General features: G+C 47.3%; 1 protein-coding gene across 1 annotated transcript in view; it reads left to right on the forward strand.

Moving 5' to 3' along the window:
* Positions 1-19,348, forward strand: part of zmat4a (zinc finger, matrin-type 4a) — a gene marked incomplete at both ends in the record, with an annotated part of 244,472 nt that overhangs the window by 126,904 nt on the left and 98,220 nt on the right. Inside the window, one exon of the mRNA XM_084337929.1 lies at positions 11,828-11,984. Within this exon, the coding sequence (XP_084194055.1) occupies positions 11,828-11,984 (157 nt within the window). The remainder of the gene's footprint in view (positions 1-11,827; positions 11,985-19,348) is intronic.

The raw sequence follows: 19,348 nt of genomic DNA on the forward strand, positions 1-19,348 counted from the left end.
TCCCTTTACTTTGGTGTTGTCAAGGCCAACGATCACAAGGACACCATTGTCGATCTGTAATCAATAAAAAAAAAAAAAATGTTTATGTAATCTATCCAAACTGTTCAAGGCTTAGGTAAGAAAATCCATTCTTAAAAGTCGGGGGGGGGGGGGGGGGGGCTCTGTCACTCTAAAAGGTCAGCTCGATTCTGACCCCACATAATAATAATAATAATAATAATAATAATAATAAACTTTATTTGTATAGTGTAACCCAGGTTTCAGATGCATACCTATTTAAGTTATAAGAACATAAATAGTTAATGCCATTGGATAAGAACATAAGCAGTTAAAGTATATTATGTAAATAAAGTATATTTATTTGTGATATTATTGGGTACCAAGTCCTTTGAATTACAACATTGCCCTTTAATCCGCGTCATGACGTGAGTGAGATAGATGTTGCGACAGCCACGTTTTGCTTTACGGCGCACGCCTTGCCTTACAATGTCTCAACGTTACAGAGTATTTTTTTTCTGAATGCCTGCTCACAAGCAGGCCAGGTTTTTCCCAGCACCCCGTTCCACCCTGGGAGCAGTTCGGAGTCCACCCATCACCACGTGTGCCCACGAGGGGAGGAGGCGGTGTGCCGGACGATACAAGATGGCGAGCCAACCCACTGAACCTCTGATATAGCTCAAGGCTAATGCCAGCCTGATTCGAATACCCCTGTTGCTCAACTCCTGTTACCTCAACAGTCTGGTAGGATTGAACTGATTGAACTTGAATTATAGGAACTTCCACGGATTGAACTGATTGAACGAGAACACAAGGACATTCCAAGGGCTTCGACCCCGTTCACCTTTTGTTATTTTGATATTGTATTTTGTATTTGATTTGATTTAATTTGATATATGGGTACACTATTTTCCTATAAGAAGGGAGACTTAAAGGGTAATTACACCCAGTAAGCTTATCGAACCACTGATAAGCTACTTGAACCACTGATGGTTCTCCTGTAAAGAAAGAAGGTTTAAAGGGTAATTTCACCTAAAAAGGTATTTGCATTCCCATAACCTAGAATATTCCATTTGGTACTTTTGTTGTGTTACACCTTCAAAGGAAGAGTTTAAAGGAGCATTTCACCTAATAAGGTATTTGCGTTCCCTGCACATTTAAAGGTTTAAATTAATATGTTTAAACATTTACCTGGTGAAATGATAAACTGAAATAGAGTTTACTGATGATAAAAGGATACGTCTAATATCCAATCTTGAATCTAGCTTTTAGCTAGAGATAACCTCAGAGACGTCTGAACCAAACCTAATGTGTTGATCCAATCAATCTAGGACTTGATATCGAAGTAACCCTCCCGAAAGGAGAGGTTTCTGAACGAACCTAAAAGAGATACTTCAAACACCTGAACCACTACCGTTTACGTCTGTATGTATTATGTATGTCTAGCTAGCGCGCATTGAATAAACATCGGTTATTATTATAACTCTGTCTCTGGTCCACTATTCTTATATTGTGTATTACTCCTCTCCTCGTTTCGTACCTAGAACTGTGCCCGTGGCGAACAGCTGTTACCAGTAGGTGACACAAGTGCTACAATAGCACCTTTCATACAGAAACTGCAGCTCAAAGTGCTTCACAACAGAAAAAAGACAGGCATAAAATGAGCACATAAAGTGCAGACATATAAAATCACAGTTTTTCACATTAGGATCTGAACTCTCCCGATGCAGCAGTGCAGTGCTGGGAGAGGAACACGTATCTGGACGAGACGCCACACAGCTCTTCTGTTCGGCGCCACACAGACACAGGCAGCAGGCGTGGACACGTCGCTCACTTAAACCCAGATTGAAAATACTGTATGTGCCACCGCGGCGGTGACAGCAAAGGGAATTTACCCAATCAAAAAGAGAATTGTATTATATCTCACATGAATGGAAATGGGGCGGACCCCCTTTCTGCTGAAATGCAGTGTATCCCCCCCCCCCCCTCTCTCTCTCTTTCATTAACCCCAATGGTAACACATTTGCAGTAGTGCAGCACGGCAGTATTTTTCTGCCAATGCAGAACTTATTTATCTGTGTAAAGAAAGAAACAACTCCCTCTCAGGGAGTAGAGTAGTGTAGAATTGCTACCTCAATTTCAGTAATAATATTGCAGTTACTCCATCAAAAAACAGCTCGCTACTCCCCTCGCTTTGGTTTTGTCAAGGCCAACGATCACAAGAACACCATTGTCGATCTGTAATATATATATATTTTTTATCCACTTTTTCTCCTTATTTTTCTACTTTTCTCACATCCCAATTTCGTAATTCCAATTCTCCCCTCCCCTGTCTTGAACTTTGCTAGACTATGCCCCCCACTGGCCGGCTGTAGTGAGGATAGAAGCCTTGCATCACGTGTCCCCTCCGGTACACAAGGAGGCAGCCTGTCGCATATTTTCACCGCAGCAGCTCAAACTCCTAGCGGCGAGGAGTAACGCGTGGGAGGCTCACGCTGCCCCCGTCACTTCCTGATTCTGCTGTACAGGCGTCACCCAACCGACCTGTAGGAGTCGCTGTCCACAACGTCCAATCCCCACCCACCGGCTTTCCCACCCTCTAACACTTGCCAATTGTGTTAGTATGACGGCCGGCCCAGCCGGTAGCAACGCCGAGAGCTGGGCTCGAACCCAGCATCTCCTGCGTTAGTGGCGAGCGCCTTGCCCACTGCGCCGCCCGTCGATCTGTAATCTAAAGAAAATGTAAATGTAAATCTATCCAAACTGTGCTCAGGGCTTAGGTAAAAATTTGGGGGCTCTGTCACTCTAAAAGGACAAAACGGGCGTGACAGGCAGGTGGAATCCTCGACCCTACTGGGCAGAATGAATGCTTCAGAGTAAATCTTCCAATGCTGTTTCATCCTTTCGGATGACCATCGGAATATAATGCTCTGAACTTCCCATAAGCCTCCTACTGGGGCAGAAGCAAGCAGCTGTTGATGCGGTCACAGCCGGGGGGGCACAAACCTATTGCCTTGCAGCCAATGCTGTAAAAACAAAGAGCATGGTCATCAGTCTTACGAAGCCTCAAAATAGAACAGTAACACCACCTCATATTATTCCGAATAACCAGGCAGTAGAGAGGGTGGATAATAATAATAATAATAATAATAATAATAATAATAATAATAATAATAATAATAATAATAATAATAATAATAATAATAATAATAATAATAATAATAATAATAATAATAATAATACACTTTATTTGTATAGCACCTTTCATACAGAAACTGCAGCTCAAAGTGCTTCACAACAGACAAAAGACAGGCATAAAATGAGCACATAAAGTGCAGACATATAAAATCACAGTTGTTCACATTAGGATCTAACATCCCAACAGGCCACCTTGTTTTTGGTTTAATTCAGTTTTAAATAGACAATAATAAAAAGAGTAAGATAGAATAGACAGAGTAAAATAGTGCACATAAAGTGCAGACATATAAAAATTCCAGTTTTTTTTTACAGTGCAATAAAATCTATCTGGATTACTGTTTAACAGTTCAAAGTCGTCTTTACCTTGTCTGTTTGGTATCCACACAGTTTAAAACCTGAGTCTTCCCTTCCCTCCTGTTTGATACCCACCTTGACCCACATGGGACGCACAAGTGCAGCGCATGCTGAAGAAAGCTCCACCTCGGGTTCACTACCTATAAGCATCGCCAAGCGAGCGCGGCTCCCTTCAGATGTGCTGACCCAGATATACTGTACGTGACCGTCTTCATCACACCGGGCCTGGAATAGGCCTCACCTGTTTGGCCTGGCCTCCCAAAACACTTGATCCGACATCTGGAGAGTCTACAGAGGAGATGCTGATTATTGGAATTCCATATGATTCCATTATGAGGAGAGAGGAGGTGAGGAGAGAGGAGGCACCTTCCCTGGAGGTGAGGAGAGAGGAGGTGAGGAGAGAGGAGGTGAGGAGAGAGGAGGTGAGGAGAGAGGAGGTGAGGAGAGAGGAGGCACCTTCCCTGGAGGTGAGGAGAGAGGAGGTGAGGAGAGAGGAGGTGAGGAGAGAGGAGGCACCTTCCCTGGAGGTGAGGAGAGAGGAGGTGAGGAGAGAGGAGGTGAGGAGAGAGGAGGCACCTTCCCTGGAGGTGAGGAGGTGAGGAGAGAGGAGGCACCTTCCCTGGAGGTGAGGAGAGAGGAGGTGAGGAGAGAGGAGGCACCTTCCCTGGAGGTGAGGAGAGAGGAGGTGAGGAGAGAGGAGGTGAGGAGAGAGGAGGCACCTTCCCTGGAGGTGAGGAGAGAGGAGGTGAGGAGAGAGGAGGTGAGGAGAGAGGAGGCACCTTCCCTGGAGGTGAGGAGAGAGGAGGTGAGGAGAGAGGAGGTGAGGAGAGAGGAGGTGAGGAGAGAGGAGGCACCTTCCCTGGAGGTGAGGAGAGAGGAGGTGAGGAGAGAGGAGGTGAGGAGAGAGGAGGTGAGGAGAGAGGAGGCACCTTCCCTGGAGGTGAGGAGAGAGGAGGTGAGGAGAGAGGAGGCACCTTCCCTGGAGGTGAGGAGAGAGGAGGTGAGGAGAGAGGAGGTGAGGAGAGAGGAGGTGAGGAGAGAGGAGGCTTGTTCCCTGGAGGTGAGGAGAGAGGAGGTGAGGAGAGAGGAGGCACCTTCCCTGGAGGTGAGGAGAGAGGAGGTGAGGAGAGAGGAGGCTGGTTCCCTGTAGGTGAGGAGAGAGGAGGTGAGGAGAGAGGAGGTGAGGAGAGAGGAGGCTGGTTGCCTGGAGGTGAGTAGAGAGGAGGTGAGGAGAGAGGAGGTGAGGAGAGAGGAGGCTGGTTCCCTGGAGGTGATGAGAGAGGAGGTGAGGAGAGAGGAGGCACCTTCCCTGGAGGTGAGGAGAGAGGAGGTGAGGAGAGAGGAGGCTGGTTCCCTGTAGGTGAGGAGAGAGGAGGTGAGGAGAGAGGAGGTGAGGAGAGAGGAGGTGAGGAAAGAGGAGGCTTGTTCCCTGGAGGTGAGGATAGAGGAGGTGAGGAGAGAGGAGGTGAGGAGAGAAGAGGCTGGTTTCCTGTAGGTGAGGAGAGAGGAGGCTGGTTCCCTGTAGGTGAGGAGAGAGGAGGCTGGTTCCCTGTAGGTGAGGAGAGAGGAGGCTGGTTCCCTGTAGGTGAGGAGAGAGGAGGCTGGTTCCCTGTAGGTGAGGAGAGAGGAGGCTGGTTCCCTGTAGGTGAGGAGAGAGGAGGCTGGTTCCCTGTAGCTGAGGAGAGAGGAAGCTGGTTCCCTGTAGCTGAGGAGAGAGGAGGCTGGTTCCCTGTAGCTGAGGAGAGAGGAGGCTGGTTCCCTGTAGCTGAGGAGAGAGGAGGCTGGTTCCCTGTAGCTGAGGAGAGAGGAGGCTGGTTCCCTGTAGCTGAGGAGAGGAGGCTACTCCTCAAGATCATTTGATTGACTACTGAGAGTAGGGTCCAGCCCACTAATGCAGAGCCTTAACCACAAAGTCAAATCCCTACACGCTAAGAAATGGGAGGTCACTCATACAGCAGTCGTACCAAAAGGCACCAGAGGTCCTTCCTCCCAAGAGCATACAGGCGTCACCAGCGGTAGCACAAGCTCTCACTGTTAACATTTTTAATCTGAATAGATTGTAGGAGTGCGAGGGGAACCCAGACGTCTACTTTCCACAAAAATCTGTTGAAACACCTCTGTATTCCTACAATGGCACAACAACAAGTTGTTTAAACAGACATCATCATTCATCATCTAAGCCAGTTTGTGCTTTTGATCAAGCCTGTAGCTTTGCTAACCAAACTCTCTAATACTGCGGTGGAATAAAAGAAGCACAGAGACATACAAGCGTAACAAGCCCAACACTACTATCTGTACAGTGGTTATGCACTGAAATCATAACGGTAATATATCATCATCATCTGGCATGGGCTGTTTTTTACAACTGTGGTAGTAAGAAGCACAATCCTACATTAACACATTAACTGCCACGGAGTTTGCCCGTCTCATACCACTCTCTGCCACCACTCTAAGCCTATGGAGATGTTTACCTTCTTTGCAGGGCTATAACTTTTTAAATTGTATTGCTAAATTGACATTACTATGGCCCATTCAACATCAATTATCTATCATTCAGGATGTAGGAACGTTATACTTTTTCATTCATAGATTCATACGAAAATACCGTCTAGAATATAAATATGTTTTTATCGTTTTCTGCAGTAATTCCTAGAACGTGAGTTATAGGCATAAACGCATATATAGATTATCAACTGCCGTTTGTTGCCAATACACGCTATATTAAACATTTCAACTGTACATGATCCTAAACGTTATGACTGATCATGCGCGGATGAACGGGGGGGGGGGGGTCGTTTATAATTCCGTGATTGTCAGTAAATGCTTTATGTAGTATGGGTGATATATTGATCAGAGCAGTTTGCATTAATAATAATAAACAATCACGCTGAAAATGCCGTCAGCGTCTTCTTACTGTTCGCCGATGAGACTGGAGGAAAAAGATCCCACTTATATTTCCGGTTTGTATAATAATAATAAACGCCCAAATCGATTCTTGAGTTATGGCAGCGATCCATATGTACGGACGTGTGTCTAGAGTCCCGCAACAATATGTGAGTGCCGGACGCATTTCCCCGGTACACAGAGATCACCAGAGATCCATTTCCGGTTGTAACTCGCCCGATCACCACCAGGCGGCAGTATTGAAGCGTTGCAGAGTTGTGCAGGCTCCCACTGTATCAGCCGAGGCTGGGTGAGGGCATTCTGAATACCATGGCGAAAAAATGAAATATGATCTCAATAACGTTGTACGCCGTGGAATGGCAGAATTAGCATGACCTTGAAACACATTGTACGACGTTTTTGGGGGACCCTGGTGTAAACAAGACGAAAGTCTTTCTCTGGTCTGCATCCCCTTAACAATTGTGTGTATTGAGCCGTACTGTATTGTACCCATTCTGCAATCTGTTAATAACATTTTCATTCAATCAATCTCTACATTGTCTCTACATCATTTCCTCTACATTACCTCTACATTTTCTCTACATTGCTTCTACATTGTCTCTACATCATTGTCTCTACATCATTGTCTCTACATCATTGTCTCTACATCATTGTCTCTACATCATTGTCTCTACATCATAGCCTCTACATTTCATCTACATTACCTCTACATTGTCTCTACATTACCTCTACATTCCCTCTACATTACCTCTACATTAGCTCTACATTTCCTCTACATGTCCTCTACATTTCCTCTACATTACCTCTACATTGTCTCTACATTGTCTCTACATCATTGTCTCTACATCATTACCTCTACATTACCTCTACATTGTCTCTACATTGTCTCTACATCATTTCCTCTACATTACCTCTACATTGTCTCTACATTGTCTCTACATTGTCTCTACATCATTTCCTCTACATTACCTCTACATTACCTCTACATTGTCTCTACATTGTCTCTACATTACCTCTACATTACCTCTACATTGTCTCTACATTGTCTCTACATCATTTCCTCTACATTACCTCTACATTACCTCTACATTGTCTCTACATCATTGTCTCTACATCATTGTCTCTACATCATTGTCTCTACATCATTGTCTCTACATCATTGTCTCTACATCATTGTCTCTACATCATTGTCTCTACATCATTGTCTCTACATCATTGTCTCTACATTATTGGGGTTTTGTTCAAATCAGTACCAAGTGGGCTTCAATCACAACCCATCTGGAAAGTTTCAGAAGTTTTCCCGCATGGGTCTTATTTCCTCCTCCACTCCGATAATCGTCCATGGGAGTGACCCTGCAGGCCGGACGGCAGGACGCGTCAACATTTTAGGCAACCAACTTGCGTTCAGCGTTTCTCTGATTGGCCACGACGCCCATGTGACCGCGGCAGCGCGAGAGAGCGGCAGTGCGGAAATAGGCTGCATTCTATTGCCATGCTCTGCGACAAACTCTAACCTTAACCAACTCCGAAACAATGCCTAAACTTAACCCTAACCTTAACCAACTCCGAAACAATGCCTAAACTTAACCCTAACCTTAACCAACTCCGAAACAATGCCTAAACTTAACCCTAACCTTAACCAACTCCGAAACAATGCCTAAACTTAACCCTAACCTTAACCAACTCCGAAACAATGCCTAAACTTAACCCTAACCTTAACCAACTCCGAAACAATGCCTAAACTTAACCGGCGAAAGAATGCATGTTAAAAAAAATAAAAATGTAAGGGATTCGAACTTGTCACCAACGCACCGCAGGTTCCACAGCAAGGCGGTGAACGAGTTGAGCTAACCGTCGATGTTAAAAGAGGGGGGATTACGGCTGCATAATGCCGCGGCAGAGATCCGCGGCAGAGCTCCGCGGGGGGCGTGGCTAGGCGCAAGTTGGTTGCCTAACATGTTGACGCCGGCAGGACGCCCCCCCCTCTCCCCCTCTCCCCCCCCCCCTCTCCCATCTCTCTCACCCTTCTTTTTTTTCCATTTTTCCAAGTGCAATTGGTAGCATCCATCCCCCGCTGCGTGTCGGGCCCCCCCCCCCTCCCCTCCCCTCCTCTCCTCTCCTCCCTCCCTCCGCGTTCGCCTCCGCCAGGCTAATGTGTTTCCGCGCCGAGAGCCGCGCACACAGATGGAGGCTCCGGGAGCGGTCCGCCGCTGTCACTCCTACAGTATATCACTCACCGCTATCAGTCCTCCACCTCCGAAATGGCCTCCATTCGCATCCCACCAGGAAACCGGAACGATTTAGCCCCCGAACGCCGGGAGCGTCGTCTACCCGCCAGTAGCTTCATTTGAATCTGAGATTACTGATGTGTTTAATGTACATCTGCTCCCTCGAGCACCGGAGGGTTGGTTGGTTATATAAAGTCAAGGTTTTTGGGTGGATGAGAGATTTTGTTGTTGTTGACATTACATATTATATAGGGTTTCATGAATGCATGATGTCACACTGTGGGATTTGTTCTGGTCTATACGCAAAGGTCACGGGGGGCAAGGCCCCCTTTAGTGTTCCTCGTGTTGGATCTGAAGTCTTACATGTGTTCTGTTCCATTATTCATTTGCCATGTTTGATTCAGTCGCGTGTTAATAATCACGATCATGTGAGCATTGTGAGGCATGTCTCTCAGTTTTCCTCATAGACTTTCTCTACTAGTGTTGTTCTTAAAGCACTGTAGTTCACTGATACCAGGGAAATCAATTCCAGGGGATGAATTAGATCATTTTTCCTCAAGCTAGCTGCTCCGTTAATGAATATACAAAGCAAATAACACATACTGTATATAATTTAATCATTCTGTCAACAGGCATAGTTCCTAGTACCCGGAAAACATCTCATGTATCTCCATTACATAAAAGGTGGAGATAGGAGTGACCTACATTTACATTTACACGTACATTTAGTCATTCAGCTGACGCTTTTATCCAAAGCGACTTACAAATTGTGTCAAACAAGTCTGGCGGCTAAGGGTAAGTGGTATTGTTCATCTAGCAGTGCCAAGCTTTAGTTCTACACTCTGAGTGCATAGTAGCATAGACATATTAGCATAGTAGCGTAGACATATTAGCATAGTAGCATAGACATATTAGCATAGTAGCGTAGACATATTAGCATAGTAGCATAGACATATTAGCATAGTAGCATAGACATATTAGCATAGTAGCATAGACATATTAGCATAGTAGTATAGACATATTAGTAGTAGGTAGTAGTCAGTGTTGTAGTCACTAAATCTCAAGTCAGAGTCGGGTCTCGAGTCCCCAGTGTTCGAGTCCAAGTCCGAGTCACCAAAGAAGAGCCAGAGTCGAGTCGAGTCCCCATTACCCTAGTGACTAGTCCGAGACCAAGTCATCAAGGTTGAGTCACCTCCACTCTGGCAGTCAAAGAGCTGACATACTAATAAAAAAACATTAAACATAAATGACACAGCGCGGTCACCGTTTCAAAGGGAGTTTATTTACTTTGTGACACAATAGCCACACAAATGCACTAGCCGTCAAAATATCGTATGCCAAATGATTAGGGCCTATTACAATTATTTATCAATGAACAAGTGTGAGTCAGAGTCTGTACCTTCCGAGTTCAAATGCAGTCAATGCTCAAGTCCAAGTCTGAGTCATCAGTGCTCAAGTCCAAGTCGAGTCACGAGTCCTGAAAATCAGTCCAGTATAGACATAGTAGCAAAGACAGTAATATGCCAGAAGATTGAGTGGTTTTCAGCATTCTTGACTGTAGTAGCAAGTTTGTTCCACCACAATTTGTTCCTCACATTTTACCCATTCACTCACATTCACACACACCGACGGCGGAGACAAGCATGCAAGGTGCCAACCTGCCCATCGGGAGCAGTTAGGGGTTAAGCGTCCTGCTCAAGGACACTTCGACACGCTGCCCGGGAGGAGCGTGAATCGAACCGTGAATCTCCGGATTACCAGATGACTGCTCTACCTCCTGAGCCACTGTCGCCTCATGACTCATGCTGCCCTACTGTCTGTCTGGGGAGGGTGTAGACTACCACATGCTGCCCTACTGTCTGTCTGGGGAGGGTGTAGACTACCACATGCTGCCCTACTGTCTGTCTGGGGAGGGTGTAGACTACCACATGCTGCCCTACTGTCTGTCTGGGGAGGGTGTAGACTACCACATGCTGCCCTACTGTCTGTCTGGGGAGGGTGTAGACTACCACATGCTGCCCTACTGTCGGTCTGGGGAGGGTGTAGACTACCACATGCTGCCCTGCTGTCGGTCTGGGGAGGGTGTAGACTACCACATGATGCCCTACTGTCTGTCTGGGGAGGGTGTAGACTACCACATGCTGCTCTACTGTTGGTCTGGGGAGGGTGTAGACTACCACATGCTGCCCTACTGTTGGTCCGGGGAGGGTGTAGACTACCACATGCTGCCCTACTGTCGGTCTGGGGAGGGTGTATACTACCACATGCTGCCCTACTGTTGGTCTGGGGAGGGTGTAGACTACCACATGCTGCTCTACTGTTGGTCTGGGGAGGGTGTAGACTACCACATGCTGCTCTACTGTCTGTCTGGGGAGGGTGTAGACTACCACATGCTGCTCTACTGTTGGTCTGGGGAGGGTGTAGACTACCACATGCTGCTCTACTGTTGGTCCGGGGAGGGTGTAGACTACCACATGCTGCTCTACTGTCTGGCTGGGGAGGGTGTAGACTACCACATGCTGCCCTACTGTCTGTCTGGGGAGGGTGTAGACTACCACATGCTGCTCTACTGTTGGTCCGGGGAGGGTGTAGACTACCACATGCTGCTCTACTGTCTGTCTGGGGAGGGTGTAGAACTACCACATGCTGCTCTACTGTTGGTCTGGGGAGGGTGTAGACTACCACATGCTGCTGTACTGTTGGTCTGGGGAGGGTGTAGACTACCACATGCTGCCCTACTGTCTGTTTGGGGAGGGTGTAGACTACCACATGCTGTCCTACTGTCAGTCTGGGGAGGGTATAGACTACCACATGCCTCCTCCGAAACATGTGAAGTCGCCAGCCACTTCTTTTCACCCGACGGCAAGGAGTTTTCCTGGGAGAGCGTAATGTGCGCATAGATTCATGCCATCTCACCCAGATCCCCTCCCTGCTGAACAGAGACTGACCAGTATGCAATAACCAGGACTAATACCCTCACCGGCTTCCCCCCCGCAAACACTGCCAATTGTGTTAATAGGGACGACCACTGTCGGGAATTGAACCCGGGTCTCTGCAGTGGTCGGTGAGTGCTTAGACCCTCTTGATGGACTCTTTGATGCATCATTAACAGGCACATTTTTCTTCTGTGTGTTTTCTTGTTGCAGGGCAGCGAGGAGGGTGACGTAGACAAGAACAAGTGCTGCACTCTGTGCAACATGTCCTTTACATCCGCGGTGGTAGCGCAGTCACACTACCAGGGTAAAATCCACACCAAGAGGCTAAAGCTGCTACTGGGAGAACAGCCCGCCATCACAGCCAAAGGTACCTTGGTCGGCCTCTCACCACTTCTCCATCGACACCCTCCTCCTCATGTATCTATTTTCTTAGTGGTTGGCAGTAGGGGTGGTGAGGGACCGGGGACCTCACAATTCAATTTGATTGCAATTTTCAGGCCTCCGATTGGATTATCAAACGATGATCGATGTGTCACAGTTTTTGGATTCAATCCCATTCTATACATATATATATTTTCCCAATATATAATAATAACTTTATTTGTATAGCACTTTTCATACAGAGGTTGCAGTTCAAAGTGCTTCAAAAATATATATCAATACTACATTTTTTAAATGGTTTCAATACTCATTTGCCCTACTATCGATACCAATTGCCTGCCCCTGCATTTCTCTCACTCCGACGGTGCTGTCACGTTTTAATGTACTTGAATTGCTGTTAGAGGGTTTGAATCGACACATAATAACAGAAAAAAAACAAAAATAATTCTGTGGATTGAGATTATCGAATTTTGCGCATCAATGCAGAATTGCAAAAGCTATAATCATGATTACATGAATGATAGTCTCACCCCTTGTTGGCGAGGCGGCCCGGTGGTTAGAGTGTTAGTCTCACCCCTAGTTGGCGCGGCGGCCCGGTGGTTAGAGTGTTAGTCTCACCCCTAGTTGGCGCGGCGGCCCGGTGGTTAGAGTGATAGTCTCACCCCTAGTTGGCGCGGCGGCCCGGTGGTTAGAGTGATAGTCTCACCCCTAGTTGGCGAGGCGGCCCGGTGGTTAGAGTGTTAGTCTCACCCCTAGTTGGCGCGGCGGCCCGGTGGTTAGAGTGTTAGTCTCACCCCTAGTTGGCGAGGCGGCCCGGTGGTTAGAGTGTTAGTCTCACCCCTAGTTGGCGCGGCGGCCCGGTGGTTAGAGTGATAGTCTCACCCCTAGTTGGCGAGGCGGCCCGGTGGTTAGAGTGTTAGTCTCACCCCTAGTTGGCGCGGCGGCCCGGTGGTTAGAGTGTTAGTCTCACCCCTAGTTGGCGCGGCGGCCCGGTGGTTAGAGTGATAGTCTTGTAGCTGGAAGGACCTCTGTTTGATCCCTGGAAGATCCAATATACTCCGTATCAAAGTGTCCTTTGTGCAACACACTGAGTCTCCACCTGCTCCAGGGACCTGCTATCTGACCCCCTCTCTGAATTAACTACTGTGTGTAATGTGATGGTGGCTGTGTTCCACATCCAAATCTCTCTCTCTCTCTCTCTCTCTCTCTCTCTCTCTCTCTCTCTCTCTCTCTCTCTCTCTCTCTCTCTCTCTCTCTCTCTCTCTCTCTCTCTCTTTCTCTCTCTTGTTCTCTCTTGACCAGCCATGTAGGGGGAGGGGAAATTAAGATGTTAAGATGTTGGAAGCTGAAGATGTAATGGACCATATTCACACGGTGGCCATTTTGTTCCTATGTCATGCTCAGGTCGGGTTCCTTTCCACCCTGTTCCCACCTCGGAATGCTCACAGCAAAAAAAAAAAAATAAAAAAAAATAAAAAAGCACATCAAAATGAACACCATAAAGGGCTTTGCGGCGTACAACAAGATGCAATAGGCAACGTATTTAAAGCTCAAAGCTCTTCCCAGCAGTGGCGTCGCGTGGGTAAAATAACAGGGGAAGCCAAAAAAAAATTATTAAAAAAAAAATTATTAAATATTTTTATTAATAATTTTTTTTTTTTTTTTTTTTTTTTTTAAGTCAAGCAGTCACCATGTACACTACAGTATGGCTCGGCGGCCAGTCAAACTTTCTTTTTATTTATTTAACAGATTGCAGAATGGGTACAATACAGTACGGCTCAATACACACAATTGTATAAGGGGATATATTCGGTTGCAAAAAGGTGTCCCACGGTCTCCTCTATGGCCGTGAATATTTTCACGCGGATCGGAATCACGGCGCGCCCGTGGGACACTTTTCCGTTTCGGTGAGTTTATTCCACGCTTTCTGTTTTCCTTTTCTAAGCATTTTAGGGGCTACATGTGAATCAGTAAAAGTTGCGGGACGCCCAGATGTTTCCACGATAGAAAGCTCGCGTGGATCCCATAATAGGCTCACTTAATACAGCGTTTTTAAAATCACGCAACATTTTCAGGGTCGCGAGCCGACCTTTTCCCCTCGTTTTCGATGATGGAAGTGATTTAGGAAAAGCTTCGGCACGCCGAGAGGTCCCCGTGGATTTAATCTCGCGAGGATCGGGGCAATATTCGGCCCGTGGGAACAGTTACGGGTTAATACAATGTTCAGAGTGCAGAGGGGAAAATATGCTGAGTATTTTCCTCTCAGCCCCGTTTTAAACTTTTAGGGTGTGGCAGTCAGCTCGAATCTGATTGGCTAGGATCGGATTTGGACTCTATAATGCTGGAAGCCTGGAGAAAGAGACCTACCATCTGCCTCCTATCCTGCTGCAGTGAGCATAGTGAGGCTGACAGTGTGTTAGAGGGAGTGAGAAGGAGAAGAGGGAGACATTAAAAAAAAAAAAAAAAAAAAAACACAGATGCACAGATGAAAAAGAATGTAAACTATATATTAAATTTTTTTTTTTTTTTTTTTTTCATATTTCATATTTGATATTAATTCATATTTTAATATTAGGGAGGCATGGCTTCCGTTGGCTTCCATAAGAATTCGCCACTGCTTCCCAGAGCAGCAAAAAGATCAATGTGGGACGTCTCTAGTTCCTAGAAGTCTCTATAAACAAGAAGAGTGGGAAGATGGTGAGATAAGAGCTGGGAGAAATTGACCCAACAGCCCAAACGCAACGCAATAGTGGGATGCAGGCACTATAAATACATCTATAACATTCAAAAAGAACATGAAATGGGGGGGCAGGTGGCGCACGGAGATTACGTTAGTCACCAACACCGGGAGACACTAGGATTCGCCTGTTCGAATCCAGCTCTCGGCGTTGCTATCAGCTTGGCTGTCCTCTCACGCTGATACAATTGGCTGTATCAGGGGGTGGGAAGCTGAAGGGTGGGTCCTGGGCGTTGTGGACAGCGACCCCTACAGTTCGGTCGGGGCGCCTGCTCAGCGAGGGTTGGATCTGAGGAGAGATAGTGTGGCCTCCCACATGCTACACTCTCCCCGGTGAGAGCCTGCGCGGCCAGGTTGGCCTGCCCCAGGCTGCACATGCATCGGAGGAAAGCATGTGACAGTCTCCGGTCTCCCGGACCAACAGTAGGGGAAAGTACGCAACAACCAGGAAGGGTGGGATGGGAGAAAAATCGGGAAAAAGGAGGGGAAGAAAGATAATAAAAAAAAAAAAAAAAAAAAAAAAACATGAGAACAGGAAGAAACGGCACTTCCCGTTAAGACAGCGGGGAAAGACGGTACCCAGATTACATCTAGCGAGCTTCAGTTTCAAGGAACAGCTGATCATAGTCCCCAACCCTAGTCTGGGTATGTAGCTGCGACCAGCAGCTCTATACAGTAGGTCACTGTCGGGTTGGTTGGTCTGCAAAAGGTTTTCGTGGAGGCTGAGATTTGGCATGGAGGTCAAGTGTGTGTGTGCGTGCGTGCGTGCGTGCGTGCGTGCGTGCGTGCGTGCGTGCGTGCGTGCGTGCGTGCCTGCCTGCCTGCCTGCCTGCCTGCCTGCCTGCCTGCCTGCCTGCCTGCCTGCCTGCCTGCCTGCCTGCCTGCCTGCATGCCTGCCTGCCTGCCTGCCTGCCTGCGTGCCTGCCTGCCTGCCTGCCTGCCTGCCTGCCTGCCTGCCTGCCTGCCTGCCTGCCTGCCTGCCTGCCTGCCTGCCTGCCTGCCTGCGTGCGTGCGTGCCTGCCTGGCTGGCTGCCTGCCTGCCTGCCTGCCTGCCTGCCTGCCTGCCTGCCTGCCTGCCTGCCTGCCTGCCTGCCTGCCTGCCTGCCTGCCTGCCTGTGTGTGTTCATGCCAATTGGCAAAAAACGGGCCATGGAAATTTGAGTGGCCTATCGCAAAAAAATTCACAGCTATTGTGAATGTGTGCTTTGTTACATTTTCCCATGGCAAGAAATGTCAGCTCTGTGAGTGGCCAAGGTGGTGGAGTAAGTTATCTTGTGTCCTGTAATGTATGTATGGAGGGTGCAAGGTGGGTTTTTCCAATATACAGCTTGGGGCAAGAGCATTGTATGGCATATAAAATGAGCCGCAGAGCCACAGGTCAGGCTGAGGCTTCCAGACAGAGTAGCCCGACTAGCTTGTGTGGCGCGGTTAGATCCCCTTCTTGTCAAGGGCGTTTTTGTCTTGAATTTAATCACCTATACGGCTCCCCATCTCGGGATGATGGAAGTCTGGCCCCCAAGGCAGCCGCTCACCTTGAATATTGTTTACAAATTTGCAAAGAATAAAGACATTCGCAGGGGAGATTGGAAATGAGGAACGTACTGAACTTTTCCATAATCAGATCATCGTCCACAGTCCAACACCGGAGACCACGATGAGCGTAGACTCGTAGAGGATAAGAATTCATGAATCACGGGGCTCCGTTTTGTCGACTCTGAGGGCTCGGGAGCCCGTTTGCTCAGGCGATTGATACGCACACTGCAGCTTTGTGTTTTTATATTCTGAAATATGCCTCACCGGCACTATTATTTTTGCCTTGGTGTGAATCCCTCCGTGTCTGCTGGACATTGACTGACAGCGTGATAGTTTTTCTGACGGAGGTAACTCTAGTGGGATACATACTTTTACAGATTTGATGACTACAGTAGGCCTATATAATGCTATAAAAAAAATATGACTAAGAAATTATATCGGATATTTTTTCTCGTGTGCCAACCTGTCCATCTACCTCCCAGGAACACCTCCCTCCCAGTCAGTCCCTCAGCCAGAGCTGCAAGAGGGGCGCTGTCATCCATTCACTGCGGCGCATCAGTGTCCATTGCTGTCTCGCCCCGCGACACTAATTGACGCGCAGAAAAGTAAAAGGCGCATGATGCACTATCCTGTGTCTTTTACACCCAGTTGGAGAGCGAACGGCCTTAAACGAGAGAGACGGACAGTATAAACCACACCGTTCCTCAAGGTATATTCCATGCAGTGAGTGTTATCTTCCATTACTGGGAGAAAATTGTTGTGCTGATTTACATTCATTAAACGTCCTCAAAAGTTGCACATCTCACGGGCACGTGGAATATAATTTTGTATCGATTTTTCTTAAAAGGTGGCGTCGTGGTCCCTGGGTTAGTGTGGAATTATTCACCGTGGTTTATCAGGGGCGGTTACGAGGCGTGTGTGTTATTCATGTGAGGACCTGGAGGGAGGTAGAGGGAAGGCCACGGCTCAGGAGGTCGAAGCACGGACCTGAACACACGCATGTGTGTGTACCAAAGCACCTCGAAGGCGCTAAAAACAAAATTACAAACATCTCAAAACAAACTGGTCAGACTACTGCTGGACCTTACTCCTAGAACCCACCTCACCCCTGCCCACTTTGACATCTTAGGATGGCTTAGAGTAGACGACAGAGTACAGCAACTTGCAATGGGCCTGGTCTACAAGATACACTACATGACCAAGGTACCCATGTACATGTCAAAATACTTCCCAAAGGTCAGTGAATACCACGATCACAACACCAGAGGGAGCTCCACAAATCATGTTAAACCCAGATTCGGCTCAAACAAGGGACTAAACACGTTTCGCAATTATGCCACATCAATGTGGAACGCCCTACCCAAAGCTGTAAAGGAATGTGAATCACTACCCACCTTCAAAAACACTCTCAAAGAACACCTACGGGAGACTGCAACTCGAAACTGGCCCCTGTAAATGTCCGAACACAACCCCCTCCAGTGCACAGTAAATTACCAAGTATGGTCTTGTCAATAATCCAATGTACAGTTTTGTTTGTACAGTTGTACAGTGTCCCCCACCCACCCCTCCTACCCAACCCCCCCCCCCCCCCCCACCCCCACCTACCCAATCCAATGTACAGTTTCTACGTCAAATGTATATACTTTTTCTTTCTGGACTCTTTTTGTATCACAAACAGTACTGTAATTGCAAATCTGGTATGTCATAAACAGTGATGCCACAGATTACTTGTAAAAGTAATCCGATTACTGATTATTGATTACTCCTTTAAAAAGTAATCCAAGTTACTTTACTGATTACTTGATTATCAGAGTAACTTAGTTACTTTGAAAGTAACTAGGTTACGAAGTCGTCGTCGTTCCCCCAACCGTTTTTTTTAAACGCTTTATTGAAAGTGCATAAATTGTTTTTAACTTGTTTCTCTGCACATAACGTAAATTGTTAAACTAGTGCTTCAGCTTCTGTACCATCAAGTATGGTAAAGCAACAGTCTATGATGCTCACAGCATTACATTTACATTTACATTTAGTCATTTAGCTGACGCTTTTATCCAAAGCGACTTACAAGTTCTGTACGACAAGCCATCAGGAAGGGCACAACTCTATCAGCTGAGCAACAATGTTCATCAAAGTGTTGAGTGCTACAGTGTAGGTTAGTTTATTAGGACAAGTGCATGACAGTACGGTTAGTTAGGGTTAGATTTTTTATTTTATTTTTTATTTTTTTTTAATTCAGATAATGGTTGAAGAAGTGCGTCTTTAGTCGACGGCGAAAGATTGGACGTGATTCGGCTGTCCTAACTGGGGTGGGTAGTTCATTCCACCATTGTGGGGCAAGGACTGAGAATAGGCGACTTCTCTTTGATGACCCTCCCGGAGCTTGGATAGGAGTAGGTCTGAGGCGGCCAGAAGATGCAGAGCGTAGGGGTCTTGAGGGTGTGTAGTTAGAGACCATTGACCGGAGGTAGGCGGGAGCGGTTCCCTTTGCCGCACGGTATGCTAGGTCGAGGGCCTTGAAGCGGATTCGTGCAGCAATGGGGAGCCAGTGCAGGTCCCTAAGAAGTGGGGTGACATGGGCCGACTTCGGTAGGTTTGAGATCAGGCGGGCCGCTGCGTTCTGAATGAGTTGAAGAGGCTTAGTGGCAGTGGCCGGGAGGCCAGCGAGCAGTGCATTGCAGTAGTCGAGGCGGGAGATGACTGTTGATTGGACGAGGAGTTGGGTGGCTTCTTTTGTCAGGAAGGGGCGTATCCTTCTGACGTTGCTCAGGAGGAATCGGCAGGTTCTGGTCGTCGCTGCGATGTGAGCAGAGAAGTTCAACTGGTCGTCGAGGACAACACCAAGGTTCTTGGCGGTCGGGGACGCAGTCACAGCTGCATTCTCGACTGTGATTGAAAGGTCGGTTAGGGGGGAGGATTTGGCCGGCAGGTGGAGCAATTCTGTTTTGCTTAGGTTCAGTTTGAGGTGGTTGGACGTCATCCAGGCTGAGATGTCGGACAGACAGGCCGAGATCCGCACAGAGACGTGGATATCTGAGGGAGGGAAGGAGAGGAAGAGTTGAGTATCGTCGGCATAACAATGG

The sequence above is a fragment of the Notolepis coatsorum genome (genome assembly GCF_963971535.1).
Source record: "Notolepis coatsorum genome assembly, chromosome: 2".
Lineage (NCBI taxonomy): Eukaryota > Metazoa > Chordata > Actinopteri > Aulopiformes > Paralepididae > Notolepis > Notolepis coatsorum.